Raw genomic sequence first — 15,413 nt, forward strand, 5'->3', positions numbered from 1 at the left:
TGTTTTGTTTGCCATGGAGTTTTTACACCATCATATTTCAGATTCTTGCCAATTTTTACATCACGTGGTTTGCATCCATGTTTTTAGTACTTTGCATAGAGGAAATGTAAAAACCACGGGTGTTTAGTTCAGTGGCGTTTCCTAACGTATGACATACAGTACAGTAGAGCTTACATCGGTTGTTCAAGTGAAAGTTTATCAAACAGCGGAAGGCAGCGCTTGATGTCGCTATGACAGGATTTTCCACTTCTCTGAAAAAGTCAGCTTCTCCGTGTATCAAAATGAGTCGATAACTCAAGAGGGCTCTATGTGTGCTAAATGACATTTTAATGGCCAGTTACAGGAAACTTGGATCTGCTGCGTCTGGCCTTGCGGATTGGATGGCCTTATTGCCAACACCATTAATATCGAATCCACTCACTTCTCTAGCAATTCCAGGTAGGACATTTTTCCAGCATAATTTTTAATATTATAACATCTAACCGCGGGTCACATGTATGACAGATCGCTCATCATGCTTTGTAAGGGCAATGGGAAGAATAGAGAGAGAGAGAGAGAGAGAGAGAGAGAGAGAGAGAGAGAGGATGATCAGAACATTTATATTTAGATACCCCAATCCATTACAAGGAAGCTGGGATTCACTGCAATTATTGAATTGTTGTTGCATTAAACTTTTCAAACCCGGACATGTAATAGATTACGGAAGTAGTATTCTAAATTAATTAATGAATCCAATGTTTTGATAAATAAATTAGTAAAGTTTCAATTCTATATATCATAGAACAACACGTCAGCAAATAAATTTACTAATGGAGTTACCCTATTATCTGTTAAAAGTGCTAGCTTCAGAACCTTATAATCGGAAGTCAACTATGGTTTTCACCAGATAACACTGAAATATTACCCCAAAAATGTAATATTTTTATAATATTGCAACAACAAAAAGGGGGGGGGGGAATCAGCCTTTCAATATATAAGCATTTTCATACTAAATTAACAGGGAAGGATTAATTCGGGAAAAAGTAAGGGGAGCCCCTCTCCCCTTTTTCTGACTCTACGTGCCTGTTTAATTCTTAATATTGTTAGTCGAAAGAAAGAAAAGCATGATTATTTCTTTTTTTATTTCAAAGAACTAATAATGTTCAAAAGACAGATAAATTAAAATAAAGAATTTGACATTTTTTTTAAACAAAATGTCCTAAAAAATGAATAGCTAGCCTCCATGAATACTAGTATACACTTCAAATATATACATAAAATCCACTCATATATACTTAGTCTATGACATGAACACCAAGTCACACGAAATGAATATTAAACGGAACTAATAAGGAGGTATTATACAGAAATTTGTAAATAAGGGAAAATAACATCAAAATTTGTACAAAGTCTTGTGTTTATGTCCAAGGTCTCATAATTTCCAGCTGAATGTCAACTTTATTTCGAGGTAATAAAAAAGAAGGTGAAAACATCAGATTTTGTCACATGAAGGCTCCTTTGCATTTATATCTTAATTTGTTCTTTGGAATTTCCTAATTTGAATAATGAAGATTTGAACAATTAGAAAGGTATTACAGTTAGAAATGTTTTATAGCATACCTGTCCTAGGGGTGAAAATGAAATAAAAGCCAAGATCAAGCCAAAACATGAATAAATCTCATATTGTAAGTTTTGAATTTACTGGGTGGTAGTAAATGCAAAACTTACAATAGATGACAACTTACAATACGACATTCCCATTACGTCTCATGTTTTAGTGTCGATTTGACAACAAGGGATACTATCTTAGTTAGATATACTAGTAAAAAGCTATGTGACAACGCACTTTGAAAATTTTTTTTTCAAAGTGCGTTAAATTTGGGACAAAATCAACGCACTTCGAAATTTTTTTTTTCAATGTGCATTAAGAGTGTACATCAACACTTTTTACCATGGAGACACTTAACGCACTTTGAAAAAAAATACGTATAAAGCAAAAATTCTGGACTTAGATTTTAGTAATAGACAGAATTATTTTGTTATTTCTTTCGAAAAACTGATGAATTGATCTACCCTCATCGAGAACGAGGAAAAACAGGTAGAAGGTCCCTCAGCCCAACTTTTTATCTTTCCTACCTAAATATATGTATGTATTGATATAATCGGTGTGGCATTCATATACTTTCTCTCAATAAATTTGAGTTAACGTAAAATAGATGAAAAAATTGAGATAAGCTTTCCTGAAAAAAAAAAGATATGTTTGTAAAACACTGATGCCCCCGTATGGCAACTTATAGCAAAGGTTAAACTTTCTCATATGCAAATCAAATATGTTGGTACCCAAAGTAAGGACTTGTCTCGAAGAATGTAACTGTGAAATATGAAAACCCTAACAGCATCCATTGAAAAGATATGGAAAAGCTTAAAGGTTTTCAAGAGTGAGTCAAACATCATGGTCAAATGGTCAAAATTAATGATGCTCAAGGAAAGGTCCTCTCACAAGAAAAACACTTGTGAAATATGAAAGCCCTAGCACCAACCATTCAAAAGTTATGGCCAAGGTGAAAGTTTTTCAAAAGTAGGTCAAACTCCAAGGTCAAGGTCAAAGTTGTTGGTATCCAAAGTAAGAACTTGTCACAAGGATTACATATGAAGTGTGAAAGCCCTATCACCAACTAATCAAAAGAAATGGCCAAGGTTAAATTTTTCCAAAAGAAGGTCAAGGTCAAAGTGTCAAGGTTCTTGGTATCCAAAGGAAGGTCTTGTCATAAGGATTACATATGTAAAGTATGAAAAACCTAGCACAAATTGTTAAAAAGTTCTTGGTATCCAAAGGACAGACTTGTCACAAGGATAACATATGTGGAGTATGAAAGCCCTAGCACCAACTGTTCAAAAGTTATGGCCAAACCTAATGTTGGGTAAAATTTTGCAAAACTGGGTCAAACTCCAAGGTCAAGGTCAAATATGATGGTACCCAAAGAAAGGTCTTGTCACAAGGAATACTCATGTGAAATATGAAAGCCATAGCTCCAAGCAATCAAAAGTTATGGTGAAGGTTAAAGATTTTGCGGACAAACAGACAGCTAGACAGACATACAGATGGACAGGGCAAAAACTATATGCCCCCTAATCTTCGATTACGGGGACATAAAAAATAATAAGGCACCCATATATATTAAAGAAGATAGGCTCAGGGGACATATCACTGATTTAAGCAACAATAGCCGAGTGAACTGACTATACTATATAGCCAAATGCCAAGCTTTAAAAATTCAAACACAATTAAAAAGAGCATTTATAGGGTAATTAAAGCAATCTATTTGACATGATTAGTCATTTAATGATCTCAAATGATATCAGAAGTAATCTGAGTGCATAACTTTTGTTTACAAGATTTGTTTGAGAAGAAAGTTATTAGTGAACGAGGTAAAAATTTCATTCGAGTGAGTAATGTTGCTCAGGTTTATTTTTCTTATTACTATCAAAGAAATGAGTCAATCATTGTTTCATATATGTTCACAATAGATAGATAGATGAATATGATAGATTGAATAGATAGATAAATGATGAGAGAGAGAATTTTCATGGTACGGAAAAATCATAATTGCTCTCTTTTCCTTAAGAAAAATGCGATGCTTTAAGTCACATATCGACCCCTACATCTACCGAACTAATTACAGACTGGATAAAATAAAAAAAAAAGTAAGGGAACCTGCTATTAAACAATGATTCTTCCATCATTTCCAAAAGACCCATTTCCCTTTCATAACATTTACGTTGTACGAGAACCTTATGAGGCAAGACAACCCCTAAAAATCTTTAAAACGTCTAAATCTCAGATTCTGAAGTGACGTAATCACCGAAAAGTTATCGAACCAGATTCAAATAATTATTTATCATACCTAAAATTTGCAAGAATATTGACCAAGCCGTAAACATTTTTTTTCAAAGTGCGTTAAAATGGTCGATATTAACGCACTTTGAAAAGAGGTATTTTTTTTTCAAAGTGCGTTAACTTGGTCCCAGATTTAACGCAGAGAGAACTTTCATGGTACGGAAAAATCATAATTGCTCCCTTTTCCCTAAAATAGTCACATATCGACCCCTACGTCTACCGAACTAATTACAGACTGGATAAAATAATAATAATAAAAAAAAGGAACGAAACGTGCTATTAAACAATCATTCTTCCATCATTTCCAAAAGACCCATTTCCCTTTCATAACATTTACGAGAACCTTTGGGAGCAAGAAAACCCCTTAAAATCTTTAAAACGTTTAAATCTCAGATTCTTAAGTGACGTCATCACCGAAAAGTCATCCAACCAGATTCAATTAATTATCTATCATACCTAAAATTTGCAAGAATATTGACCAAGCCGTGAACATTTTTTTTCAAAGTGCGTTAAAATGGTCGATATTAACGCACTTTGTGAAAAGAGATTTTTTTTTCAAGATTTAAAGCACTTTGAAAACAAATTCATGATCTAGTTTGCTTCTCCTCTTTCGTACCTTTAAAATGATGTCTGAAATCGTTACGTGACGTGATGTTACTGTTATCTGGCAACTGCTGGCAAGTCTGCTTGCTTTTATAAAAAAAAAATCCGTAGGACAATTCGATACAAAAACAGTATGTGATTTACTCAATACTACATGTAGGTATTCTTTTAATATTTAATATCAATAATTCAATAATTAAGCTCAATGAATAGAACATATGAAATACTTATAAGGATATTATATTCGAAACACTACACAGATGGTCAAGAAAAAGAGGGGTTCTAAACCCAAGAACCCCCCTTTCCGGATTCGCCAGTGAAAGAGCATCAAACATGTTTTGATTGCATGCAGATTGTCCTCCGCCTTCTTTCGGATATTCTTGTCCATTCTTTAAATCCATGTTTTTAATACATTGCAAAAAGACATCTTCAATTATTATGTAGCTGCAGATCTGTAGTTTGCTGGTCTGAAAAAAGAAATTGGGACGAACGACCAGAGAGCTACAGTGCCACCCATTGAAAAAAGTATATTTATTGCACACAAAAAGTGCGCTGTATCTCGATTTATTTCTCCATATATTTGTAAATTGTAAAAATAACATTTGCAGTTATTAATAAGATCGGGGTTTCTATCGTAGCATTTTAAAATAGAGGAAAAAATTCAGATTGATTTACAGCTTGAATTAAAAACTTAATTCAAAAGATAGGACAGACTTCACTCGCATCAGTTTTGTGCATCGTAGGTATCAATTTCAGGTTTTTTTTTTTTTTGGGGGGGGGGGGTCGTATATTATGTACTAAGGAAAAAAGGTAATCTGTTGTTTTTTGAAGGGGTACGATCGTAAATTAGCTTAGATTTTTAATGTATAGTATATCATCGTCGGATACCCATGGATGATCTCGTCTTTTACTCATCTGAGGCAAGTCTGAGGTCGAGCAATATAGTTCACATGTTCACATGTAATTGTGATAAATGTCTGACCCCATTTAAGCAAAAGGTCAAGGCTATATACAGTGAACAATAGGTGTCTTGATCAAGTATTGATATCCACGACCTGCTTCTATTCATTATTACAGTATTATAATTTATTAGACATCAAAATGAAAAATTTACTTTTCGAGATAAAAAGAAATTTTTTTTATATACATATTTTCATTACAACCAAGAATTTCTTAAAGATTTCTGTTAGAAACACAGACCTATAGGCCACGTTTTTGAGGACAGCAACTTGTTCTTTATGTTAAAATTGTGCATATGAAATGCCATTTCTGTCCAATTTTGCGCCGCAAGGTATGGTATGCTGAAATTGTATGCATTTTAATTATAAATAAGATTTTAAGGAGGGATTCTTCTCATATTTCTTTATTTAAATTTGACCGTTTTATTTTAGAAGCAAGGTCAGGTTAAGGTCATTGTCTTTTTCCTTCACATTAAAAATTAAAAAACAAATACTATTGCCATTCATGCGAGGCCTACTTCTTTTTCAAAAGTCTAAATTTTTTTTTTTTTTTTTTTTTTTTTTTTTTTTTTTTTGCATAGAAGGATATTACCATACAAGGTCTTTCAGATGATACTGCAAATTCAACTAAAATAGATATTGGCTAATCCGAATTTCCTCTATTTTTCTTACATTTTTAAGAAATATTAGTTATTATTATATGCTTCGTATATTTAGATATTTCTTATTTTCACATATGGTAAAGTAGTCATATAAAGATACAAACTGATACAAAAACAAAAGATTTGACCGTTTACTAAGAGAGAAAAACACTTTTTACTGATTTTTTGCTCAGATTTGTACTTAGATTGGCAGCTTTTAAAAGTTAATAAAATTGTAGTTTGTTTGGAAAATCATATTTATTTGATATATTTTAAAACTTCAGTCCATTATTATTGATTTTACTTACATTTGAAATAATTTCAAAGTCTTTGTTTAAAAATTTTGTCTAAATTCATTGTTCTATAGTAATTTTGAGAAGGAGAAAAGGAGATATTTTCATACGCGTTCCGCCAAGAATATATTTCCTGCTAGATTCCAATCTCAGTTTAACATTTCTATTTAAAGTTGTACAACTATGATGAAGAAAGAAAAATCTGATTTTTTAAATCCCTTACATATAAATATATAAGACATATAAGCAAATATACTTTGAATATTTCATCTAGTCAGAAACAAGACAAGAAGCCCTCCTTAAGTATTAAAGCAAAAGTGAACTAAGGGGTGATGAACAGTACATGTAGAAAATATAATAGAGATAAGTACGGGTTTACCAAATAACGGAAAACGGCTCTTGGTGACACTATGTCGGATGAGTTTTCTCTTCCTCGAAAAGCTAGCTACTCTGTTTACCAAGATTAAGTAATCAAAATGAGTCGATAACTCAGAAGGGTTCTGCATGTGTTAAGTTACTCCCGGATGGCTAGTTTTAGGAAAATTGGCTCTTATACGTCTTATTTAGCTGATTGGATGGCCCTATTACCGACATCATTGATATCGAATTCACTCACTTCTCTAGCAATTCCAGGTAAGACATTTCTTGAATTATTATGCCCCCGTATCGAAGATTCGGGGATATATAGTTTTTTGCCCTGTCTGTCCGTCTGCCTGTCTGTCTGTTTGTCTGTCTGATTGTCCGCAAAAACTTTAACATTGCTCATAACTTTTGATTGGTTGTAGCTATGGCTTTCTTATTTCACAGATGTATTCCTTGTGACAAGAAAGATCTTTCCTTGAGAACAACAATTTTGACTCTTTGACATTGGATTTGACTTACTTTTGAAAACCTTTAACCTTATCTATAACTTTTAAACAGTTGGTGCTAGGGCTTTCATACTTCACAAGTATATTCCTTGAGAAAAGACTTTTCTTTAGGTTCCAACATTTTTGATTTCTACACCTTGGATTTTGACTTACATTTGAGAAACTTTAACCTTTGCCATGAGCTGTCATACGGGCATCAGTGTTTCACAAACACATCTTGTTTTACATTAGCTGCAATAATGTAGCCCTCTCCGATTTTTTTCATCTGATATTTTCTGGAGAGGGCTACAATTCCACAGCATCTCTGTAATGGTGCAAAGATATTTTTAAATACGGATGACTGCAGGCAAAATAAATTGTTTTTACATTCAACTTACTTCTAAAAAGGCGAAATTTTTATTCACTGTCAACAACATAGCCCGTTAAACGCGAAAACCAGATAAAATAAATCTGCTTGTTTACCAGTCGCTCTCATCAGAAGCCATGACAGTTCTCGCGTGATGCACTGAGACTTGCCCTTGAAATTTACTTGATAAAGTAAATGTCGGTGTTGATAAATGTTAGTGTTGTATGATATCACTAAACATCGATAAATAAAAGCATTCCATGGGAAATTTTTTCATAAACAGTGATATTTATGCTTAAAATAAGGGAAATCCTCAACTATCCGCTCCCCTAGATCCCGTATTCTCATTGGTTGTCCTAAAATAAAATCGATCAAGGTAAGTAAACATGGCGGATTTATAAATTCAAGTTTTGATGTTGACATACACGAAAAATAACCGATATACGGATTGTTCTGTATATTTTTGGATCAATTCATGTCTTGCATAACTACATTTTATGAGTTCAGGTAAGATATGTTAATAAAATACCCACTTACTGATAATTTGAGCCGAAATCTGTACGGTAGTGAATCACTCCCGCACTTGCACCATTACGGAGATCCTAAGGAGTTGTAGCCCTCTCCCCCCCCCCCCCCAAAAAAAAAAAAAGAAAAAAAAGAAAGAAAAAAGGGGGAGAGGGCTACATTATTGCAGCTAGTTTTACATATGTTTGCTCGTTTTTTGAATTAAAGTACATGTACACAAAAATAACGTTTTGAAATCATGGAGAGATGACCCAGATTAAGCACTTATTTTAAAGAAAAACATTTAAAAAATGTAACATCTTGTAACAAATGACTCATCTAGAATTTTTTCAAGTTATTGTTCGCAAATTAAAATTCAATATCGGGAAAATAGTTCCCTTTCCTATTTAACAGGAACTCGATTCTTAGAAAGAATGCTAAATATTCATGTGACAGATCAATGAAATTTTCACTTTTCAAGTGAGCCCAGATTCCTGCTCAATGTCAATCAAATACGCCCTCATTCTTTCCATACTACATGTATATTTACTGCATAAGACTTATCTTTAAAAAGTAGGAGGTGACGTACCCCCCCCCCCTTCCTGGTACTACGGTCCAGTGTAATGCTTTTACCTGATATATCGCGTGTAAGAATGAAATAAGCATATGAACCTACCATTTTAATTCTGAAAAGAGTCCTCAATTTTGTGACTCCGGTCCATTTGTGTGTGTGTATGTGTGTTTTTTTTTTAATCAAACTCCGATAATGTCGTACTTCTAGTAGAGAAAATGATCTGGATAGTCTATTATTATTTTATTAATTAATGTTCAGAAGATAAAAGAAAATCAGAACTAAAACTAAATATATGATTGCCCTCATGATCATGAATATACCGTAAAAAAAATACTTTTTTCTACGGGGTTGTAATTCCACGGAATCAAAATTTTGGTTCAATCTGCAGGTAGAAAAATACTCGGATTTCTTGGATTGCCTTTGTATGTCTTAGATGCACTTTACGCTGGGACAGATTTCCGCGGAACATTTGTAACCGCGTACCGTACATAGCTTAAATTAATCCCTCTGCGGCAAAAAGTACGTCTATAGTACATTGGGAATACATTGTACAATATAAATCATCTTCATGATTACTCATATTTATATTGAAGCATCCTCGGGTAGTGTAGATTCAATTTTGTTCAAATCATGACCCCCGGGGCTAGGGTGGGGCAACAAATGGCGAGAAAGTTTTTTCATAGGAATACATAGGAAAAATCTTTTAAAATCTTCTCAACAGTAAAGCCATGATAAGCTATATTTATACGGAAACATCCTCAGGTTGTGTAGATTCCAGTTTGTTCAAATCACGACCCCCGTGTGTAGAGTGGGCCACAATGGAAGAAACTTTTACATGGGAATAAAAAAAGAGAAAATATATAAAAATCTTTTAAAGCCATGGTTTGTCATAAAAATATGGAAGCATCCTTTGGTAGTGTAGATTCAGCTTTGTTCAGAGCATGGCCTCCTCCCTTGCCCTCCTGGGTAAGGATGGGACCACTTATCGTATATATTTAAACTTTTCAATACTGATCTGATTTCTGCTTTTCTCTAACCAAAGTGCTCAGATGAGCGATGTGGCCCATATACATGGGCATCTTGTTAAGACGGGATGTGAAAGGTTCTGTCTGATACAATACGATGATTTACATTTTGAAATAAAAAAAAAGATTCCTGTGATAGACCTAAGTAAAATAATGTACAAAGTTTTTCGTTCATTGGAATATTTGACCATTTACCAGTCTCTTCTGGACTTTTATCAGTATTTTAGCTCACCTGATATTAAGGCTCAAATGAGCTTTTCTGATCATAATTTGTCAGCCGCCCGTCTGTCCGTCTGTCTGTAAACTTTTCACATTTTTTCTTTATTCTCAAGAACCACTGGGCCAATTTCAACCAAACTTGCCACAAAACATTCTGGGGTAAAAGGAGTCAGGTTTGTCCAAATGAAGGGCCACACCCTCTGCCGAGGGGAAGAATAAAGAATTAGTAAAAAAAAATTATTGTATCTTTTAATAAAATCATGACCTCAGGGGTAGAGTTGGACTACATTAGGTGATCAAAGTTTTTCATAGTAATATGTAAGAAAAAAAATTAAAATTCTTCCTCGATAATGAACACCAAAGCTATTATTAATCATATTGTTATGCAAGCATTCTCGGGTAGTTTAGATTCAGTCTGATTAAAACCAGCCCCCTTCTTTCACTCGTCAGGTGAAAGGAGAAGAGGGGCTGGTTTTAATCAGACTGGTTTAGATTCAAGATTGTTCAGATCAAGGTCCTCGGGAATAGGTTAAGGCTACAAAAGGGGATCAGAGTTTTACAATGGAGTATATAGGTAGCATTCTTTTCAAGAGAGGCAAGAAAACAATTATATTAAAAAGCAAAACATACCTTGATGTGTGGAATCTGTGGGTTTTTTTTTTTTAAATTATGAGCTCACGGGTAAGAAATAGGCCGAAATCAGAAATCCAAATTTACATAATTCTTGTGTACAGGTAAAATAATATTCTTTAGAACGGATGGGTCATGTTGATCTTTTTTTGATATTGAAGTTTCCCAATGTTGTGTAGATTAAATTTGATGAAACCATAGTTTTCTTAGGGCTAGAATTTGGTCCACAATATGGAGTCAAAATTATTATGAAATTAAAGAGGTCAATGAAAAAAAAGTCTGCTGATGAAGAACAGCAGGGCCAAAGCGACTCAGGTGAGCATTTTGTAACATGGGTCTCTTGATGAACTTACTTGTAAAGTGCTTTGGTATTTCTCACGCCTAGACATTTAAAATTCATAGACTTGTCCTTTTGATGAAGTATTTTTTATCACTTTGCAATTTGGAAGAATTATTATATTTTAATCTACATAGATACACATAAAATGGATTATATCGATCGGAACAAAGGGTGGTGGCTTGACAGAAGGGTAAATAAGGAAGAATAAAACAAAACAAAATGAAAACAAGGAAAAAATAAAAGAAAAACAAAATAAAAACTTGCTTAAAATTTCAAGCTAATAATTGATGTGTACTACGTCTTCGCTAGCAAGGTGTTCGATTCGAATGAAATGTGTGTATTTTCCTATCTGCTAATGTGTAGGCTAGTGAGAAGTCACAGATTTAACCTGAGGCGCAAAGTGTGGGTAGGCAAGGAGAAGGTCGCCCCCCCCCCCCATGGATAGGGATGGGGGGGGGTTTCGGTGGGAGTTTTTTTTTTTTTTTGCGAACTCTAAGACATCTACGATTGTCATCTACATTTTGACAAGTGAAAATAATATTGTAAACATTTTTTTTCAGTTTATATCATGATATGAAGACTACTTAACAAAATTGAGAACTTTTATAACTTATTTTTTATTTTGCTTAGGAAATATGGAAACTTCCTTACTGAATAATCTTAATACGATCAATACACTTAATTTCCTACCAGCCAAAAATATATTTCCAGTAATATTAATTTCATTTCCTGCACTAATCATGGCCTCCTGTTGCTGTCGATAGTTTTGAAATTGTCTGATACAGACTTGATATAATACTTGAGTTTCGGATTTAAAAAAAGACAGCTATAGGAAGTTTTGTCATTAAATATATAGTAAAACTGTCAACGTTGGATAGGTATAAAAGTACGGATTGCAAAGAATGCTTTTTTGCATTTGCAACAAAATAAAATTAATATGTAAGAATTATTGTCATTTTTCTTCCCTTTTTTCAACCAATTATTTCATTCTCAAGAAATGATGTGTAGGCTATAGCCTTTTTGCCTATATGGAATACTAGTATACCAAACCTGTTTACCCAAATTGTTGTCTCTCAGTATTTTTCATTAGATCTGTCAGTGAGATTTGCCATTTGCCCGTAAGATTTTACTTTTCATCGACTGTACATATTTTACTAGAAAACAACTACATTTCTGATTACCAAGACATGATTTAAGAACAAAGCAAAACATCATACACTGCTCTCTTTTGAATGATTTCTGTCATTTTTTTTTAAACCACCGCGTTTTGGCAACTTAAACGTTTGAAAATTGTATCTTCTTTAGCGATTAAAAAGCGTCAAACTGAGACAGATAACGAGAACTTATTGCTAAAATCCATATGAACGGATTTCCGTATTTTCGTTATAACAAAACGTAAGACGTTTTTTGGACTGAAAATCCGTACAAAATACGGCGAAATCGTAAGAGTAAACAGGTCTGGTATACGCCACTGAATGAGGGAATTCAAATCAGACATGCACTCAATGGCTCTCAAAGATATGCGAGCTTATCCTGAACGTTAACTTAATTTATAGGAGACTAGTATCCAGATTTGGTCTGATAAGGATTCCTCTTTTGGTCTGCATATATCGTTTTGGGGAAGAATTGCTCTAAATGTTTTGAACATTTAGAAATGTACATGTATCAATATTTAGTTTTGCTCGATTTATTTTCTCACTAAATGTAAAATGTGAAGATAACAAACAATCTCATAAATCCAGTATATCGTGAACAGGGCAAAACAAAACACGGACCCCTGGAAAGACCAGAGTTGTGATCAGGTGCCTATGCGGAGTAAGCATCCCCAGTTGACCGGTCACACCCGCCGTGAGCCCTATGAATTAATTAGGTATACGGAGTACTCCGTTGTCAAATATAGTATAAAAGCAATGATTTTACCAATGGTATCAAACATGTCAAACAACTGAAAAATAGAACCATAGATTGTATTTACAAACAAGATCATAATAACGACCGTAGAGTTTGCGAAAAGCCGACTTTAAACGGGGTTGTTGAAATCCTTGTAACATCAACTTAACTTTAGAGCAATTGGCTTTTTGCAAACCTCGGATCAATCGCAACTTTCTGGGCCTTTCGTCAAGTGGAAAAACAACCTCGAATGTGTTACATAGGAGCCCATGACAACCGACCCCCCCCCCCCCTTTCATAAACATTAATGTATGTAAGGGGACTTTTTATCTGTAATATGGGGCTTCACTTCATTGAATGTAAAGATATTACCTAAAATAACTATAAAAGGGACACTCAACTCTGTCTATCTAATATCTTAAGAAATAGGAAGGGACTGCACCTAGCAGTATAAAATTTTAACATCCGGTTATGTAAAATACATTCGAGGTGTTTTTCTGAGCTTGCCGGAAATACCCGAGATGAGATGTGGAAGGATCTTTCTGAATCTATATCTACAACAATGATTTACATTCTAAAATTGAAACGGAAATCATCTGCTATTCTCCATTGGACTTTGGTGGATTGGAGCTCTAAATGTGTGTCCTGGTTATTTCTTAATTTGCTCTAATATTTTTCACGCCCCAGACTATTATATAAATGTGACATTTTGATATTAAATTTTTCTCAATGAACTGAGCAATTATGGCCCACGTCCTGTCAATGCTCCACGGGAGTGATTTTATACATTACACAAACAGTTTGTAAGGCATCTTATCCTCATGCAAATCTCGTATTAAAACAAAGTCGATCAGCAAACCTTGCGATCTTTCTTGATTGTTTAAATTTATTATTACAAAACTGTATAAATAGGACAAGCGAGGATCAAGATTTAAGTCTTAGCCGAACACAGTGAGAAAAGTTGTATTAATTTGGAATTTCTTTTTTTTTTTTTTTGGTCCGATGATCGATGAATAAATTAAATGTAATATTCACCCGGAAGGTCAATTGCAGGTGAACATAACCTTTCATAACCAATTGAACAAATTTGAAGTTCTCGAACTATTTCTTTATCAATGTTAAAAAATAAAAGTTTTGTTCACCTGGAGGGTTTGTGACGTTTCATCATGTCGTTCTGTACATTGTCGTCAACGAATATATCAGACATCTATAGCCTCACTGTATCTTATTAGATATACATACACTGAAAGGAAAAATACATGGGGTCTTTGAAAAATGGATATTAAGTCTGAGAATATAATAGGAAGCACTACTCTATCCTTCTCTTTGTTGTTCCAGGTTCCAGTGCATCATTTAGCTGTACGGTGACACCCTTTCACGACATTGCTCCTGATAACTGTTTACTGGTACGGACCCTTGGACACCTCTCTTGCTGTGTTGGGAAGGAAGGAATTTGTCGTTGGAGTCGGACTCAAGATCTGTCTGTAGAACAACAGCTGACTAACGGTGTACGTTACTTCGATGTCCAAGTTGCAGCTCGGAGCAGAACTGGTGATTTTCATATCGTCTGTGGTTTGTATGGTGACGAACTGAGCTCATGCTTGAAGGAAATAAAATTGTTCCTGGATTCACACGAGAAAGAAGTTATTATAATTGATATTAATAGATTTTATAACATAAATGACATTTTGCATATGAAGTTGTTGTCGATTATTACTCACTGCTTTGATGGTAAACTATGCCCGTACGACAAAGATTGTGACGTCACTTTGGGTTCCCTGTGGAATAAGGGTCAACAGGTCATCGTGATATATCATAATGATATCATTTACGAATACGAGAATTTTTGGCCCGGAGACTCGATAGTTTATCAACCAAAATTAGTTCCAAACACACCTGCAGATCTGATTCTTCAACTGGATATGGTTTCCGAGAACGATCCGAGAAAAATACCCGGGATTGACGAAGAAAAGAAAGTTTTCAAGTGTTGTAGGGGAATCATCTCCTTGTCAAAACGGAAATACTTCTCAAGATTGTCTAGTTCGAGGAAGCGAGAAATATCTATTGCAGTAGCACCACTACTTACTTCTTGGTTGAAAAACAGATCCCAAGCTGATCTGAATGTGATTACTGCAGATTTCGTTCATTTATCAAACTTTGTACAGTACGTTGTCAACTTAAATATCACAACGGAAGAAACGCCTGCTGTACTTAATGGAAAAATGACAAGTTCTTGATCTGTATCAATCTAGAATCAACACAAAAAGCACACGTGTTTCCTAAGTTTTACATTGTTTAGTGCATTTTACTCGTATTGTTTACTGATTTTATTTAGATAAAAATAGGTACACGACCATGTTTACTGATTTTTATATGAAAATTGAAATAATTTCACGATTATAGTCGAGTATAGTAAATAATTCAACTGACCAGGAACAAAGAAGACTACGTTAATCTGGATTATGTAATCTACAAAATATGGCATTTTTACTGTACCTTAAATCTTTCTCAGACTTAATCCCCCGGCAAATTTGTTGATTGGAAGAAATGAAGTGTAATTTTTTTCATTAATTTACATGTTCATTAATTATTTGTCAAAGTTTTAGATGTAAAATTAATAATTATCAACTTACTCTTACGCAA

General features: G+C 34.0%; 1 protein-coding gene across 2 annotated transcripts; it reads left to right on the plus strand.

Moving 5' to 3' along the window:
* Positions 1-277: 277 nt before the first annotated feature.
* LOC133203427 (PI-PLC X domain-containing protein 3-like) lies at positions 278-15,123 on the plus strand. Of its 2 annotated transcripts, none has more exons than XM_061339205.1 (2): positions 278-438; positions 14,109-15,123. In XM_061339205.1, exons 1-2 carry the CDS (start codon positions 330-332, stop codon positions 15,005-15,007), a joined length of 1,008 nt encoding a protein of 335 aa, XP_061195189.1. In that variant the 5' UTR covers positions 278-329; the 3' UTR covers positions 15,008-15,123. The 2 variants fall into 2 exon arrangements, with proteins under 2 accessions (XP_061195189.1, XP_061195191.1); XM_061339207.1 differs by lacking the exon at positions 278-438 and adding an exon at positions 6,903-7,006.
* Positions 15,124-15,413: the final 290 nt, after the last annotated feature.

Source organism: Saccostrea echinata, unplaced genomic scaffold (genome assembly GCF_033153115.1).
Source record: "Saccostrea echinata isolate AGI-Se365-2 ecotype Australia unplaced genomic scaffold, CSIRO_AGI_Sech_v1 ptg000051l, whole genome shotgun sequence".
Taxonomy (NCBI): Eukaryota; Metazoa; Mollusca; class Bivalvia; order Ostreida; family Ostreidae; genus Saccostrea; species Saccostrea echinata.

Excerpts from the sequence above, each read along its gene's own strand:
- LOC133203427 (XM_061339205.1), top strand. The coding sequence starts at position 330 with ATGGCCAGTTACAGGAAACTTGGATCTGCTGCGTCTGGCCTTGCGGAT. Across the intron at positions 439-14,108 it reads CACTTCTCTAGCAATTCCAG|GTTCCAGTGCATCATTTAGC; the intron begins GTAGGACATTTT and ends TTGTTGTTCCAG.